Below are 17,027 nucleotides of genomic sequence, written 5' to 3'. Positions count from 1 at the left end.
TTGAATGAAAATCAGTATTCATAAACGATACATATTAAAAACTATGAGTGTACTATTAACATACATATTAATCTATTAATGATCACAAACAAAAATTGTTCGTCTCAAGCCGTAAACCGTAATAAATTAAAAATCGACGAACGAAACTACACGTTATTTTACTTAGAAAATAATTAACCTTTATTATCAGATAAACAAAACACCCTTAAGGGTTATCATTTTTTCACTACATTTGCCGCTGCTTCCATACTTTGCGCATGAATGCTGCTCCTGAGACGTTGTAACACACAATCTTTTCCTAGAATGTCCATCATTTCTGCAACACCGGGGCCTTCCTGTAATTATGCGATGTTGTTTATTAAATTGGACATGCACAATTTTATTGTAAGGGCTCAAGAAAATTTTACCTTTAAACCACTTAGAGCTGAACGAAGAGTCTTCATGAAAACTGCAAATTTCACATTATTATTGTCTGCGAATTCTTTCAACTTTAGATTCAGATTATCTTTTGTGAATTCTATATTTTCTAAATTCGCTATCAGAGATTCCATTTGATCTGAAAGTATTTTATATTAGTACATACTACCAAATAAATAGTTCTTGCACTATTTCGCACCATTTGTGACATTTTTTAACTTGAATTCGACAGGTCGAACCCAAAGGAAACTCAAATTTGCCTCGGTCAAGTCTTCGATGAATGTTAAACGACTGCATGCCCACTTTAAAACATTCTCAATATGCGGATTGCCTAAATCGAGATTTTTTCTGCGAATTAAGTACAGTATTTAAACTAATACTCTATTTAACATACAAAAAAATGTTCTTACTCCTTGGGATAAGCTTCTCGCACCAAAACTTTTACACGTTCTACCAAGTCTTTGCTGTTTTCCTTGCTTTGCAGCAATTTTAGTATATGCAGTCGATTAAAGTCGTTCAACAAGTCGGGATTTAAACGGCTAGGATGTGAGTTCACGCGCTCGATGTTAAATCGATGTGCCAATTCGTTCATAGAATATATTTGTGGCTTTTGTCCAGGCATATGTTCGAATCCGCCACCTGCGCTAACAACGTAGTTTACGAGTGCCTCCGAAAAATAGCCTTTATCCCGAAAACTTTTGATGCCAATGTCACCTTGGCGTTTACTTAATTTTGTACCATCAGAGTTGACCAAAAGTGGAAGATGGCCATAGAGGGGTGGTTGCCAACCGAAGGCTCTGTTGAAAATAAGAAATAAACGTACGTTTACATTAAGCGCATGGCGACAATAGGACACCCTTACTTATAGAGTAGTAAATGCTTCGTTGTCGATATTTGCCATTCAACGCCGCGAAAGACATGCGTTACACCCATCAAATGGTCATCTACCACGTTCGCAAAATGGTATGTGGGAAAGTTATCGCTTTTCATGATAACTGGATCACCTTCGTTTTCACTGACGTTGTGCGTTACCGGCCCGTAGATCAAGTCCTGGAGAGGCTCCTCATGAGCTGTCAGCTTAAATCGTATGCAATATGGAGTATTTTTCGCTAATAAAACGGCTATTTGCTGTGGTGTTAGATAGCGGCATTTATTATCGTAGCGTGGGACTTGTCTCGTTCGAATTGCTTCCTTACGCAAAAGTTCTAACCGACGTTCGGTGCAAAAGCAACGATAGGCGGTGTCATTTTCAAGCAGTTCGCGTACAGCTTCTCTACAAGGGAACTTGAATAATAATAGATTCTAATACAAAATTTATTAATTCTACTTACAAATAAATTTGCTTACGCTCACTTTGCACGTAAGGACCCTGTTCACCACCAAATCCTGGACCTTCGTCTATTTTTATTCCCGCCCACATTAAATCTTCAATCAAACTTTCTGTAGCACCCGGCACGAGTCTCGTCTGATCTGTGTCCTCTATGCGTAGCAAGAATTTGCCATTTTTATTTCGTGAATACAAATAATTGTATAATGCTGTACGGAGTCCACCCAAATGCAGATATCCTTGAAACAAATTTTTGTCATAAAATTACTACATACTAAATATAGCTTATTACAAATTTCAAACTAACCTGTTGGACTTGGTGCGAAGCGTACACGTACCTCGTCATGTGACCATCGCCTGGAAGCCCGGATACTGTGCTGCGATAAGATGGTTAGTAAGGTTCGTTTGGAATACATACACAACAATTAATAGGTCAAATTGGAGATCAAAATCAAAAATGAATCCTTTGTCAATGCCGGTCCGAATTTGTGGAAAGCGGAAGATAATTATGAGAACAGCTGATTGTGTATCTACAGAGAACGTAAGTTTAAGTATGAATGCGCAGTTAGTCAACGACGTAGCGTAAACGTAGGTTAACGTACATAGCAGCATATCAAATTTACTGTTGATAGAGAGAGAGAGAAGCAACGGCAACGTCACCGCCATGCGGTGGTGAGTTTTCGTTAACACGCGAATCCCATAAGGTAGATCGTGTCTGCGTCAACCTACGTCTACGCTACGTCTCTGACTACGTCATTGACTGTTTGAGCAGAGAACGTTTATAAATGAGAAGGCGCATTTTCAGTGTGAACTAATTGCTACCAGAAATTTTGGGGTGCGGTAGACCGAATATACCACTCGACGACGAAATGTACCGCTCGTCGACGAACGGTGTCGGCTGCCACTATACCAAAAATTTTTCCGTCTCACCACACTTCGGCCAAATTTACCATAGTTCAAAGCAAAATGAAAAAATAAGGACGAAACAGGAAAGAGGAACAGAAATATAATAAGCACTGGGCAGAGGGGATGCTTGCGGAGGCGAGCGTGTAGCATAGTTTAAAGCAAAATGAAAAATAAAAACGAATAACAAAACGTTCAAAACGTTATAAACGTTCTCTGCCATAAGGTAGATCGTGTCTGCGTCAACCTACGTCTCTGGCTCCGTCATTGACTGTTTGAGCTTTAAGTTTACGTTCTCTGAGCTTTAACTAAAACGTCACAATAGATTCCCGCCTTGAACGGAAGCGTCAGTTTTTTTTGCGGTTGCACGGAAGGAAGTGATATTTTCCACTTTACCATATAAAATCTTAAACCTGAGTTGAAAACTATTTTACTCATAAAAAAATAACAAAATGTTCAAATAATAGTGTTGTGTTAAATTTTGTTTTGGAGAAAAATGATGTATACAGTAAGTTATTGCATTAAACGCTTAATACTGTTAACTGGCTTGTGAACTCTTGCACAATTTGACAAAATTACCCATGTAGTTTAATAAGGATTTATAAATAGATATCACATTAATTAAAGCTCATTAACTTCTTAATGTGCTATACATACATAGATAAATATATCCATATAATCCAAATTTTTGATTAATCTCACCCGCGCAAATGCTCCTGCTATATGAGATCTCGAATGAGGATATATTTCAACAATTCCCTCCCACTGTTTTCCAAAACGATTAATTAACTTAAACGTAGGTACATACATATGTACATATAGGTCTATTAAAAAAACTGGATATCTGATTTCTTCGCTATTGAAAGCGTTTGTTGTTTATTGTGCTACATATAAAAAAAAAAATTGCAAATAAATATTTAGAACGCTGCGTAATCGCTGAGAATTACAAACTTTAAGAATTACGCCTTATAAGAGCTTTAACTGGCATGACAATGCATAATTAGTTATATTTATTTAATATTGCAGTTTGCTAATTTGCTTGTCAGCTTTTCGCCTTCGGGTGTGAGTAGGAAGTTCTCTTTCCAAACGGCAGCACCATCGGTATTTGTTTTCAAATCTACAGAAAGCTTTTCCCAAACCTTTAACAAACAAGACCAACTTTAAGTTTCTAGCTATAAACGGGTGATTCAAGCCATGTACCTTCTTTTTGGGATTTAATTGCTCGTCCGGAGTGCCGTGGTATCCTTCGAACGCCAAGCGACTACCAGGCGCGGCACTGACTGGCACAATAATAGGTTCCACAACAGTGTGATCAGCGCTGTTCAAATGTGAACGTATCAAGTATATCTAATCTATATTACCAATACTATCTTTACTTACTTCGACGTGCATAGTACCATGCCCTCGGACAGTNGTACATATAGGTCTATTAAAAAAACTGGATATCTGATTTCTTCGCTATTGAAAGCGTTTGTTGTTTATTGTGCTACATATAAAAAAAAAAATTGCAAATAAATATTTAGAACGCTGCGTAATCGCTGAGAATTACAAACTTTAAGAATTACGCCTTATAAGAGCTTTAACTGGCATGACAATGCATAATTAGTTANTTGTGCTACATATAAAAAAAAAAATTGCAAATAAATATTTAGAACGCTGCATAATCGCTGAGAATTACAAACTTTAAGAATTACGCCTTATAAGAGCTTTAACTGGCATGACAATGCATAATTAGTTTATTATATTTCTATTTATTTAATATTGCAGTTTGCTAATTTGCTTGTCAGCTTTTCGCCTTCGGGTGTGAGTAGGAAGTTCTCTTTCCAAACGGCAGCACCATCGGTATTTGTTTTCAAATCTACAGAAAGCTTTTCCCAAACCTTTAACAAACAAGACCAACTTTAAGTTTCTAGCTATAAACGGGTGATTCAAGCCATGTACCTTCTTTTTGGGATTTAATTGCTCGTCCGGAGTGCCGTGGTATCCTTCGAACGCCAAGCGACTACCAGGCGCGGCACTGACTGGCACAATAATAGGTTCCACAACAGTGTGATCAGCGCTGTTCAAATGCGAACTTATAAGTATATCTAATCTATATTACCACTACTATCTTTACTTACTTCGACGTGCATAGTACCATGCCCTCGGACAGAATACCACGCATTTTAGATGGCTTAAGATTGCACAGCACCGCCACTAATCGCTGATCCAGTTCTTCGATTGTGACAAATTTTACCAATCCGCTTATGATGGTACGTGGTTGTGCCTCACCCAAGTCTATTTTTAATACATACAAAGTGTCTGCATCCGGATGACGAGCAACTTCTACAACCTTGCCAACTCGTATGTCCAGACGGTGTGGACCATCCTCCTCAACTGCTACTGCATTGTTCGTAGTATTTCCGGCTTTCGCTTTACCTGGCGCTGGATAGGCAGCTGCACTGAGTTTTCTATGTGAAACAAATTTTTATTTGAAACGCAGTTTAAATCAATGAAATGTACATACTGCAACTCAGGACTTTCGAATGTTTTTCTTATTGGCTCTAGAAGTTTATTGATGTATTTTTCAACGGATGCTTTCAAATCCCCTGGATGTAATTCGTTGTCGGCATAATATTTCTCCAAGTCAGCGTAGTTATGGAATGTAACATCTCCACCGAATTCCGCCGGACGGTTAACAGAAAATCCTGAAGGAAATGATGATAACGTATATAAGCTAAAATCTTTATTTAATGAATGTATGTACATATATTTCAATATATACACACCTTCACCATCCTTAAATAGCGAGAACAGCACATGCTTTACGAATGACAAAAGCCCATTGTCTGCGATGTTTCCGGGCTCGCAGAAAGCTTTCTTCAACTTCTTTTTCACATTTGCGGGCGAATCTAAAAGGTCGATTTTAGAATCCTCCTCCGAAGAAGACATTTTGCCGCCTGCCAAACCTGGCACTGCAATAATTCAAATATAATTAAAATACTGATTTTGCATATCATAAAGAATTTGAATACCCATGGGATTCATGAAATGAATACGTTTCTCATAGCCCAATTGTGGCAAATATTTTTCAGAGAAAGTGAAAATTTTACGCTGATCAACGCCTCCAAACTGTGCATCTACTTTGAGATACTCTTCATCTAAAGCTTGCAAGCCTGGGTACAGCAAACCCGAAAGTAATGGGTATTCCACCTGCTTTACAACTTCGGCGCCGGCTTTTCTTGCATCGTGCTGCGTCACCACCGAACTTAATTTGTACACATCCAGCGTATATTCTCTCGACAGCTGATAGTCGGTACCCTTAACAAATTTGAGCTTATCTAATGGCACACCTATTGAGCTCAACATAGCCTTTATAACAGCTTCATAGTATTGCGTACGCAGTTCGAGCAGCGACCATGGCGCTTTCATATTATCAAGGTAGGCATGTAAGTCAGCAAAAAGAATAGTGACCTTTAAAGAAAATAAACAATGAAAGGTGTGATAAAATGAGTCAACCGACGTTGAGTGATTCTATATGTGAATAGTTTCCGCAAATTTACTTTACCTCACAGCCGGCCTTAAGGAAATCGGCAATTTTCGACATAGGCACGAAATATGCTACATGTGGCTTGCCTGTAGTAGCTGTGCCCCAGTAGATTTTTAGGTCACGCTCCTTGAGTATAGCATTAAGCTTGTCCTCGCCCAGTGTCTCCTGTAGATTACGGGTTATCAGCTGCTTTTTTTCCTCCGGAGTTAATTCAACCATTTTTACGAAGCGTGGCGGCACACAGTCTGATTTTTATTTATAGTTATGAGTTAATAAGTCTTCTGCAATTTGACCTGGAAAATTTCGTGAAAAGAAAAACGATTGCAATGCAGCAACGTGCGAAATTAACGTCAGCAACTTTTGACATTTGATCAGCTGATCCGTCATATTTAACAAGGCTGCCAAGCGCACATTTGAAAATGTCCAAATCCCTATTAAATAATGCCCAAATTCAGAAATTCAATGCAGTTAGATTTTTTTTCTACAATACATCGTATCAGCTGATTTAAATGCAAAAGCTGCATTAAAAAATAAATAAATAAAAAAATGTATATTGCATCAAAACGCAGCACTTGACAAATTTGCCTCAAAAGTGTTCGAGGTACTTGAAATGCGTCTTTCATAGATTTTTTTACAGTTTTTTTTCGTGGATGAAAAGTTTCGAGGTTCTCGATACATTTGCGCGTTTAAGGAAATCTCCTAATTACTTTCATTCTCATGCGAAATACCACCGAAAATAAATTGATCGCTATTGTGAATACTTGCGATTCCCACAGAGAACGTATATTTACGTTCTCTGGTTCCTATTTCACAAATGAGATGTAAACAAAAGAATCTGGTTGGAAGCGACAATCTTTTACTAATTGGACAAGGGGTGTAGTGGAATTTGCGCTTATTTACGAAATAGCTTCCTACAATAGTAAACAAACACGTGCGGTTTAACTTTGGCGGCATAGCGCTTTCGTTTTCATTTGTATTTCTTGTGCGCGATAGAAAACACCTAAGGAGTCATAACAAAAGTGATTAAAATGCCTATTATAGACACAAATACCTTGGTGAAACTCCAAAAAGACATTGAACGTGTGCGCAATATTTGCATTTTGGCACATGTAGATCATGGCAAGACAACACTTGCTGACTCACTTGTAGCCAGCAATGGCATAATTTCACAACGTATGGCAGGTAAGCTGCGCTACCTGGACACCCGTCAAGATGAGCAGGAACGTGGCATAACTATGAAGAGCAGCAGTATATCGCTATATTACCGTGGCGGCGCTGACAATGCTGACAACGAGCAAGACTATCTCGTTAATTTGATTGATTCACCGGGACATGTGGACTTTTCCAGTGAAGTTTCAACAGCTGTGCGCTTGTGTGATGGCGCCATTGTTGTGGTAAGTAATGCGAAGATTGCTGTAGATGAATAAAATGCCAATGTTCCATCACCATTTAAGGTTGATGTGGTCGAAGGTGTTTGCCCACAAACGCGCGCATGCTTAGAACAAGTTTATACAGAACAACTAAAGCCCGTTCTGGTTTTAAATAAAATTGACCGGCTTATAATGGAAATGCAGCTTAAGCCATTAGATGCTTTCTTTCATATATCGCAAATTTTAGAGCAGGTGAATGCTGTGCTGGGTAGTATATTTGCCTCCGATGTGCTTTCGAAGGAGGATATAACGAAAAAGGTATACTCGTTGACGTATAACAAACATCGCCTATACTATAAATACTAATTAAATATTAATAACTATTATACTTACAGGACAACTATGAGTCTGCATTGGAAGAAGTCGACGATTCAAATTTATATTTTTCTCCAGCTGCCGGTAATGTCATATTTTGTTCCGCTTATGATGGTTGGGCTTTCTCGGTGAGCGATTTCGCCAAAATATATTCAAAACGTTTAGAAATGACGCAATCAGATCTCGAACAAGTTCTCTGGGGTGATTTTTTCTACAACACCAAACAGAAATATGCACTTGCCGGTGCACAAGAAAAGGCTAAGAAACCTATGTTTGTGCAATTCGTTTTAGAAAATATTTGGAGCCTATATGATATCATAGCAGTACGCAAAGATAAGGAAAAATTACCGATTATCGCAGAGAAATTGGGCATAAAATTACAGGCTCGTGATTTACGTATTTCGGATCCCAAAGTACAAATAAAAACTGTTTTCGGACAGTGGTTGCCCATAGATCGCACTGTGCTGGAAATGGTGGTGCGACATGTGCCGCCACCAAATGTCATTTCCGATGAACGCGCAGAAAGATTGCTCTTTCCACGCAATGTAGCGTTGAATGCATATTCTAAAGAAACTTTGTTGTTGAAGGAAGATTTTAAACGTTGCAGCGATGAGAGCCTTAACGTCATTGTGTTTGTTTCTAAGGTATGTACATATATTTTCATGGTCAAATGTGTATGACTTCTTATATATTATTTCCATTGATAATATTTTTATTGTCCGCAGATGACGCCAGTGCACGTTTCACAGTTGCCTCAAAATAAGCCCAAGCGTTTGAATGAGGAACAGTTGCAAGCCCGGCGTGAAGAAGTGCGTCGTCGGATTGAAGATCGAAAGCAGTTTGCTGAAAAGGCCGAACTGGAAAATCTAACCGTCGGCATAGAGCAACTGAATGTAGAAGAAACACCTGCACAAACTGAGGTCCAAAAAAATGTCGAGCAGGAGCCACCTGAAAAGGCGGATTATGTTTTCATTGCTTTTGCGCGCATTTTCAGTGGTACTCTTAAAACGGGTATGCGACTGTACAATTTGGCGCCCAAACATGATCCCAGAAATAAAGAGTTAGTATAAAAATTGAGTACATTCTCATCATTGTTGTTTATTAAATTTTTTTTTTACATTTTAGGCAGCTGAATTCGGACTCGCCTTACATAAGCGAAGTGACGATAGGGGATCTGTATTTGTTTATGGGTGGTGAGCTACAGGCACTTGATGAGGTACCTGCTGGTAACATTGTGGGCATAGGCGGTTTGGATGAAGATATTATTAAAACGGCAACATTGAGCAGCACCATCAATTGTACGTCATTTAGCGAGTTAAGTGTAATGGCCACACCCATTTTGCGTGTAGCTATTGAGCCCGTTAATCCACAGGATTTGCCCAAACTTGTGAAGGGGCTGAAATTATTGAATCAGGTAATAAGAACTGCTAGAGATACCATACAAAAAAGTTAAGCGTTTTCACTAAATATCCTATTCTTTGATAAATTTAGGCAGATGCATGCGTTGAGGTATCAATGGCGCCAACTGGCGAGCATGTAATCACTACATTAGGTGAAGTGCATGTAGAAAAATGTGTGCGGGATCTAGAGGAAAGCTATGCAAAGATTAAAGTAAATGTGTCCGAGCCCATTGTATCTTTCCGCGAAACAATAGTGCCTGAAGCCACTATCGATATGGTGAACGAAGCCATCATAAAAACAGCTACAGACAAGGATATAACAAAAAAGATTATCACACAACAAACAGCCAACAAGTTTGGCACGATACGTGTTATAGCTTTGCCACTGCCCCAGACTGCTGTGGACATATTGGATAAATATATTAGCTTCTTTAAAGAATTAGCGACGAACGTAAAAGGCATTACTGTATCCGAAAAGTATTCGACGCTAATAGCGCAAATAAAAACTCAACTTACCAATGCTTTAACTGAGTTCGATTTGAAAGGCTTAACTGCGCTAAAGCCAACAGAGCTCGTAGAGCGCATTTGGGCACTAGGTCCGCGTAATTGCGGCACGAATATCCTCTTGAATTTGACTGATTATGAACAACCAAATTTCTGGCAGTCACTCACACATCAAATTGATGTAGATGCCATTGCCAAAGCGGTGTCTGATGTACGTCGGGATTATAATAGTTCATTTGTTAACGGTTTTCAATTGGTGACCGCTGCTGGCCCGCTATGTGAAGAGCCCATGCAGGGTGTGGCTTTTGTTGTGCTCGAATGGACTGTGGAAGCAAACGAGGATTTGAATTCCAAGTCGTATGGTCCTTTTTCAGGTTTGTTAACATTTCTTTTTACATAGAAATTCGTTAATTAATATTTATTTCTTTTCTTGTGCTTCTATAGGACAAGTGTTAACTGCATCGAAAGAGTCATGTCGCATGGCATTCCAGGCACAACCACAACGTCTGGTTAGTCCTATGTACAGCTGCAACATTGTGGTCAATGCTGAAGTTCTAGGTAAGTCAAAATACTTAATTTTTCTAAATTATTATTATTATATTAAATGTTTTTCTGATACAACAATTAATCACGACCATATTAATTAACAAGTAATTTCTAAGCAAAAAACAAAACCGACTTCAATTCTCATATAAAAATTTAAGATTATCGTTAATTTCTCTATGATCCAATGATCAGGTTTAAACCAAATTAATATGGGACCACCTGTGAGGTAACACCTTTCCTTGATCTTTTTTGTGAAGTCGGTTAAAAACACATCTCAAAAGGAAAAATATAGGAGGTAGATACTACTACAGCAACGTCTGTTGCTGTTGTAGTTGTAACTGCATACATATTCCTCAAAGAATTTTCGGGGAGTGTTGCTGGAGTGACAGTCCTTGGCCAGATATAAATCTGGGTCGTTCCGGCTATGTAGATCCGACTGTTGTGGGAACGTCCGTTGCTCTCTCCTTTCGCCGCTCGTAAAGAATTATTTATTTATTTTATAATCTAAGGCTAAAGCGATGGTCTGCTAGTGCTTGTTGTTGAAGCAGCATACAAATTCCCCAAAGACTTTTTGGGGAGTGTTGCTGAAGTGACAGTCCTTGGCCAGATATAAATCTGGGTCGTTCCGGTTACGTAGACCCGACTATCGTGGGAACGGTCTGCTAGTGCTCCAAGTGTTCGGTATCGCTTGGCAATCTAATCTCAAAACCAAGAAGAATAAAACATCGCATCCTTACGGCAAGTGCATTCTCTGCTTAGTTTCTGTGCTCGGTGTGTTTCTCGTATGGTGGACGAACCTATAAAAAAAAAAAATCACTTCTTTTTAGACTTTTCTACTCCGGAGCCGTTATATCATTATCAGTTCAAGGCAGAGTCCATTACAAGAATATCCTATATTGCTTTCGTTTAATTTTTTGCGCAGCGCATGTCTGACACACACAAAACCCTGGCGTTGTAGCTTTGTGAGGGACAATCTGACAACTATTCGGGCAGTTATTGAGACCCTGGTCACCGCTCTTTAGGTTACGACAGATATATTGGATGACTTGCGTTGCGCTCCTGGGTCTATTGTGCCCTTAAACCTCTTGATAAATAAATGCTAGTTTACCCCTGAAGCCTTAATGAAACCCAACTGATTAAGGAGAGACAGAGAGTGAATGTTGTTATTGTAACTGCGTATAAATTCCCTAACTAATATTAGAGTATGATGCTAGAGTGTCTGTCTTTGGCCAGATATGAAAGCTCTGAGCTCTGGGAGAGTACTATAGACTCCCAGATCACTGCCGCGGTGTCCAGGCTGAGATATATGCGATTTACATGGCGGCAGAAATGGTAAGCATGATTGACCCAGCTCTATCTAAACCTGCCTTCGTTGTTGATATTTAAGTTAGAATCAAAGCATTAGGGTCGGCAACGATGAATTTTTTATGCGCTAAAGAAGGCCAAAGATCCCTACAAAATCTGTAACAGCAACAGCAGGTAGAAACATCTGCAGAATTTGGGCTTTATTGCGCTCGCTCTGGCTACGGCTTGATGTACGAAAAACGTGGAGTTTGCTAAGGCTCTCAAAGCCAAACGTTGCGCTTCACACAAGAATAATATCGGGACACTGGGCTATTGGCCATATGACCGCCAGGTTTGGAGTGCCAAATAACGATTTCTGTAGAAGCTGCAGCGATAAGGAGGAGTTAGAATCTGTCCAACACTTAATTTTTGAGTGCGCTGCACTACGGAGTAAGCGGTCCAAATTCCTGGGGGACCATTTCTACGAGAGCCTAGATAGTTTAGGGAATCAGGATGGTTCAAAGACATTTAGGAATGGTGGAACCCTCGGGGCGTCGCAAGTGCCTCTGTGGCCTCCTTAAAAAAGGATGTTACGCTGCTCTGGCGAACCCTCGGCGCATTCTTCCCCGAAAATTAGTGATGGCCAGAAGGGGTAGAAGTTTTCTGCGAGTTTTAACGTCCTTTGACATTCATCTTTTCTTCTTCTAGCTAAGGCTCTTTGAAGTTTTGTTTAGCGATTTTTTTTTTTTGTTGTAGGTAGTTCCTATTTAACTTTTGCCCGGTTGAAGGGCTCCTTACCTCTCACCGTTTTCAGGTTACTTCTCTGGCCTTTAATTAAATTCATAGCTTCGCCCTGGTCAATATTATTAATTTATTATAAAATAATCCTGTTTATATTTTTAATAAAAAATAATTTATTACAAATTACAAGCGAATTACAAAATGCAAATTATTGCGTTTATATCGTTACNTGCCGACGCTGAGCGATTGATGTGGATTAATGTTGCTGCTGCTAGTGTCTGGTCGATTCAAATATTGATAGCCGCCTGATTGGTGTTGGTTTGAGAAACTATTTTCCGCATGATAATTGCTAGTTGCCGCCAACGATGACGACGAGCTCGGTCGGCCATAGGTGTCTTTAACGCCATATTGTGGCACATTGATGTAGGCGCTGTTGCTTTGCGTGCCTGGCCGATAGAATGGTTTCTGTAGTTGATAGCGCTTGGGCGGTTGTGACGATGGCTTGCGTACGGAGTAACCGGGCTTCACGCACATCATACCGAAGACGCGTATGCCGGGCACGCTGGCATACTTGGGCTGATCATGCGCCATGGGACCCTCTGTGCGTGCATGCGAGAAGCGAGAAATAGAAGGAGGAAGAAAGTGTCAAGAATTAATCAAAAGTGTATTAGCTTAATTAACTCATGAGTTTGATATGCAGCTATTATCTATCAATTTTGTGGAATTATGCATTTAATTGTTTATTTGGAAAATTGCTTATTAAGTGCGCAGCGCGCATTCCTTGTCTCGTGTGCTACACGCCGCCGGAAACTTACCCATTTTGAAATGATCCGGACACCTGCAGATGATTAGATAATGTGACTTGCCAGTGCGTATGTTTTGTAGCGCCAATAGGGACCAATCCTTGGGCGAGTTGCACTCACGCATCTCTGTTGTGGCCTCGCATGTCTTCGCCAAAGTAATTGCCTGCTTGAAAAGTGGCATAAAAAGGGAGAAAAAGCGAACATGTGTTTTTAGTTTGAGGGTTAGTAGGAAAACATAATAACAAAAATAAACGAAATGTGGAAAAGTATCGATTATAGTAAGCTTACTTGCGTGTATGCGAATAAATGTGCTGCGTGTGGTCAAACAGCTAATAAAACTAAATAAAAAAATTAAATAGTTTTTCAAGTAGATACATCTGAAGCATACGTACATATAACGCCGCCCGACACGGACTTTGGAAACTGATTTCAGTTTTGTAATCAGCGACAAAAGAACTTTTAGATATCAAATTTCACAAAAATTGGAAAATGTTTTAAAAAACCCATCCGCCATTTTTAATCTTTGACAACGGATTTCAGTTTTGTATTCAGCGACTGAAAGAAATTTTGGATATCAAAATACCCGAAAATCCGATTTTTTTTTTTAAATCCCACCGCCATATTTGTAATCACCGACTCAGAGAACTTTTGGATATCAAATTTCCTAAAAATCCGAATTTTCTTTAAATCCCACTGCCATTTTGAATTTTAGTAAACTGATTTCAGTGTTGTAATTAGCGATTCAAAAACCTGTGGATATCAAATTTCATGAAAATCTGATTTTTTTTCTTTTAAATCCAACCGCCATATTGGATACGCCATTTTGGATTTTTAAAAACTGTTTTCAATTTTGTAATAAGCGACTCGAAGAATATTTGTATATCAAATCTCATAAAAATCTAAAATTAAAAAAAAAAAATCCATCCGCCCTACTGAATTTGCCATTTTGAATTTTCGGAAACTGATTTCAATTTTGTAATCAGCGACTCGAGGATCCTTTGGATATCAAATTTCATCCAAATCTGACTTTTTTCCCCCTTCCAATCTTAATTCTAAACTTATCAAATGTACGACAGCCAAGTACAATTTTTGTTATTCGTAAAAACTCCCTTAAGCTTCCGTACTTTTTTACATAATAACTGCTCGTTCATTTCACTATGGAATGTAATGGAATAGAATTGTGGGCGACAGAAAAAACCAAAAACAATTTTTGCAAGCACTCAGGCAGTATTGCCTATTATACTGAAAGGCCTATTCTGCGTTGGTAACAAAAATTTTGTTACCGGTTAGTAAAGTTGCTGCCAAATTTTTAAACCCTTTTCGTATTCTCCACACTCTTGTAACCGGTAAATTTTGTTACCATCTCATGAGCAGATAACAAAATATTGCCCCGTGAAATATGCAACACCAGAATTTCAACAAAACTCCATAGCTGAATTGCTGAATAAATTAAAACGTTACCAAGGTAAATAGAATTTCGGTTGCAAGAAGTGGTGACAATTGTTGGTAACAAAATTAGCTTCTTACCAAATGTTCGGTTACAAGCAGAATAGGCCTGTAAAGGCCTACAGCGAGGATTTAGGGGATAAGCATGTATAGGAGAAGTGGGAATTAATTACTCCTCTGCAAACTTACCGGACTTGAGGAGAAGGCCACGTAGCGCGTCCATTCTCAATACATTCGACCGAAAAATGTACCATCTAATGCCGAATTTCCACTAGGCATTGAAATGACAAAAAATTTATGCCATTTAAAAAAATGCCAAGTGGAAACGAACTTAATGACTATTTTTTAATGTAATGACAAGATTATTTTTTAATGCCCGACTTTGTAATTTGTAATTTTTGCCATTTAATGCCTAGTGGAAATCCAGCATAAGTCTGGAAAAGGACGTATAGCGGCAGAGCAAATCTTCTGTACTATCCTCATCCTCCAAATAAAATGTAAACAGTGGATCGTCGATGGCGCCTATGGTGATCAGATGTCGTCCCCATGGATTGTGCCCCGTAATCAGTGTATTAAGGCTCGCAGATCTCTCCTTCTTTGTCTGAGAAGGAGTTTTGATACCACACTGTCAGGCTTTTTTTCTTGGTTGGTTTGCCGGTGTCAACACCTCACCGACGGCTACCACGATCTTTGAAGAGGTGCGATCGGTTTCTAAGGCCTTTAGAGCTGTTTGGCTGTCAATGCAGATCCTGAGTTTATGTCTGCGCAACCTTTCGTAAGATATCCAGTTTGCCACTTTCAGGTTTGAAAACAGGAAATAGTCGCTGGGTGCTAAAAGTGGTGAATATGGTGGATGGGGTAGGCGTTCGCAGCCAATTGACGGATTTTTTTTCTATGTTGACTGCACTGTGCATTGTCTTGATAGAACACCACTTTTTCTTGGCTAAATGTGGTCGTTTTTGCCTCAAATCAATATCGAATCTGTCCAAAATCATTTTTCTCTTTTCAAGCCAATCGACTTGAATGACATCGTGTGCATCCCCAAAAACTGTGGCCATGATCTTATTGGCTGACAGACCTACCTTCTTCGGTGCATTTTTTGATTGGTCCTTGGTGTCTGGTGTGTTGTGGTTCGGATTACGGCTAAACATCGCCAAACACTACTGCCTTAAAGTGGTGAGCAAGCGTGGCACCCATTTTTATTTTCAAATATTCAAGTAAAATGTGATCTACCCACTCAGTTGAGATGCCTACAGCTCCCAACTACCTCACACACTTTCCTTATCTGATCGTCCAATATGTTTCGATGAATTTTATCGATGATGACGATCTCTTTAGGACGTCGATACCAAACGTATTGCCGATTCTCAAAAGGATCGAGAGTACCTAATTTTTTAAAGTATCGATATTGAGTACTCCAAAGTACTCAGTACTCACGAGAGATCTCGAAAGTACTCAGAACTCAAAAGTACTCAGTACTCATAAACACCCTGTTCCAATCACTTCTTTGATACATGTATGTACTCAGGATCGATTCAAAGTACTCGGATAGATTCATACTTAAAAATACTGAGTTTCATTTACATTTACCGGTATTTATAAATGCTTGTACCGAATTTGAGGTTTCAGTAATTTTCAAGTACAATGCTTGTACTCAGTACAATTAACCATTCATATGACGTAAATTGGGATTAATATATTAATTTGAATAAGGTGCTGCCAGCTTGTGAGATTTCTAGACTAAGCATTGTAATGTTACCAACACGTCTATTTTTAAAGAAAGTACTCGGCACTCTTAAAAATACTCGATTCTTAAAAGTATCGATACAAAAGAACTCGATCCTAAAAAGTACTCGATACTTTCCAACACTACAAAAAATACTACTTAATCAGCACTTTTCCATTTTCGTTAAAATTCACGTGGTTATCTGCCTTCAATGGCTGTCAAATACAAACTAAATGCCGCAGCTTGCTCAAAATTTTACAGTAGTTTATTGAATCGGTTTTTCCGGTATGGAAAGTTTGATGCAGTTAAACAGAGCTTCCTTTAAACGAACCGAACTGCATCAGAATTGTCCTATCGCTATTCAAAAAGTCGCTGGATTTTAAAATTTTCATCGCAATGAAATCATTACTTTTTTAGTCGCCAGGTTACAATCGTTTTCCTGCCCATTATGGCTTGCAATATCTTACCAAATGACGCAAAAAGCGCCAAGATTTTTTCCACGTCTACCTCCAAACAAATTTTCCTACCTTTAAAAAAATCCAATGTAGACCGTGTCACAAAAAGTCTACAGCCACCCCTAACCCCCTTCTAAGTAAAATTCTGCATGCGCCAGTGTTTGAAAAGCGCCTTCATTGCCGCAACACAGCATTAAAACC

At 39.0% G+C, this 17,027-nt stretch overlaps 4 protein-coding genes across 4 annotated transcripts in view; 1 reads left to right on the top strand and 3 right to left on the bottom strand.

Moving 5' to 3' along the window:
- Window positions 1–156: 156 nt before the first annotated feature.
- GluRS-m (putative glutamate--tRNA ligase, mitochondrial) lies at window positions 157–2,263 on the bottom strand. The gene is made up of 7 exons (XM_017626648.1): window positions 2,052–2,263; window positions 1,749–1,983; window positions 1,280–1,690; window positions 828–1,214; window positions 617–765; window positions 408–556; window positions 157–335 (listed from the first exon to the last, which is right to left on the bottom strand). The coding sequence occupies exons 1-7, from the start codon at window positions 2,158–2,160 to the stop codon at window positions 216–218; spliced, it is 1,560 nt and encodes a 519-aa protein (XP_017482137.1). The 5' UTR covers window positions 2,161–2,263; the 3' UTR covers window positions 157–215.
- A 1,227-nt stretch (window positions 2,264–3,490) lies between these two features.
- LOC108371145 (tyrosine--tRNA ligase, cytoplasmic-like) lies at window positions 3,491–4,054 on the bottom strand. Its single transcript, XM_017626646.1, has 3 exons — window positions 4,028–4,054; window positions 3,848–3,965; window positions 3,491–3,786 (listed from the first exon to the last, which is right to left on the bottom strand). Exons 1-3 carry the CDS (start codon window positions 4,045–4,047, stop codon window positions 3,658–3,660), a joined length of 267 nt encoding a protein of 88 aa, XP_017482135.1. The 5' UTR covers window positions 4,048–4,054; the 3' UTR covers window positions 3,491–3,657.
- Window positions 4,055–4,092: 38 nt separating this feature from the next.
- TyrRS (Tyrosyl-tRNA synthetase) lies at window positions 4,093–6,605 on the bottom strand. Its single transcript, XM_017626645.1, has 8 exons — window positions 6,195–6,605; window positions 5,662–6,100; window positions 5,416–5,601; window positions 5,154–5,334; window positions 4,768–5,097; window positions 4,589–4,706; window positions 4,383–4,527; window positions 4,093–4,253 (listed from the first exon to the last, which is right to left on the bottom strand). Exons 1-7 carry the CDS (start codon window positions 6,393–6,395, stop codon window positions 4,399–4,401), a joined length of 1,584 nt encoding a protein of 527 aa, XP_017482134.1. The 5' UTR covers window positions 6,396–6,605; the 3' UTR covers window positions 4,093–4,253; window positions 4,383–4,398.
- Window positions 6,606–6,991: 386 nt separating this feature from the next.
- LOC108371146 (elongation factor-like GTPase 1) overlaps window positions 6,992–17,027 on the top strand; it is a 10,652-nt gene continuing 616 nt past the window's right edge. The window contains exons 1-7 of the mRNA XM_017626647.1: window positions 6,992–7,570; window positions 7,631–7,864; window positions 7,942–8,565; window positions 8,647–8,981; window positions 9,047–9,335; window positions 9,413–10,199; window positions 10,270–10,383. Coding sequence (XP_017482136.1) covers window positions 7,205–7,570; window positions 7,631–7,864; window positions 7,942–8,565; window positions 8,647–8,981; window positions 9,047–9,335; window positions 9,413–10,199; window positions 10,270–10,383 — 2,749 coding nt within the window. The 5' untranslated portion in view covers window positions 6,992–7,204. The remainder of the gene's footprint in view (window positions 7,571–7,630; window positions 7,865–7,941; window positions 8,566–8,646; window positions 8,982–9,046; window positions 9,336–9,412; window positions 10,200–10,269; window positions 10,384–17,027) is intronic.

This window comes from Rhagoletis zephyria, unplaced genomic scaffold (genome assembly GCF_001687245.7).
Source record: "Rhagoletis zephyria isolate East Lansing unplaced genomic scaffold, Rhagoletis_zephyria_1.1 Rzeph_scaffold_04727, whole genome shotgun sequence".
NCBI classification, from domain to species: Eukaryota; Metazoa; Arthropoda; class Insecta; order Diptera; family Tephritidae; genus Rhagoletis; species Rhagoletis zephyria.
This window is presented reverse-complemented; position numbering and strand designations above follow the sequence as displayed.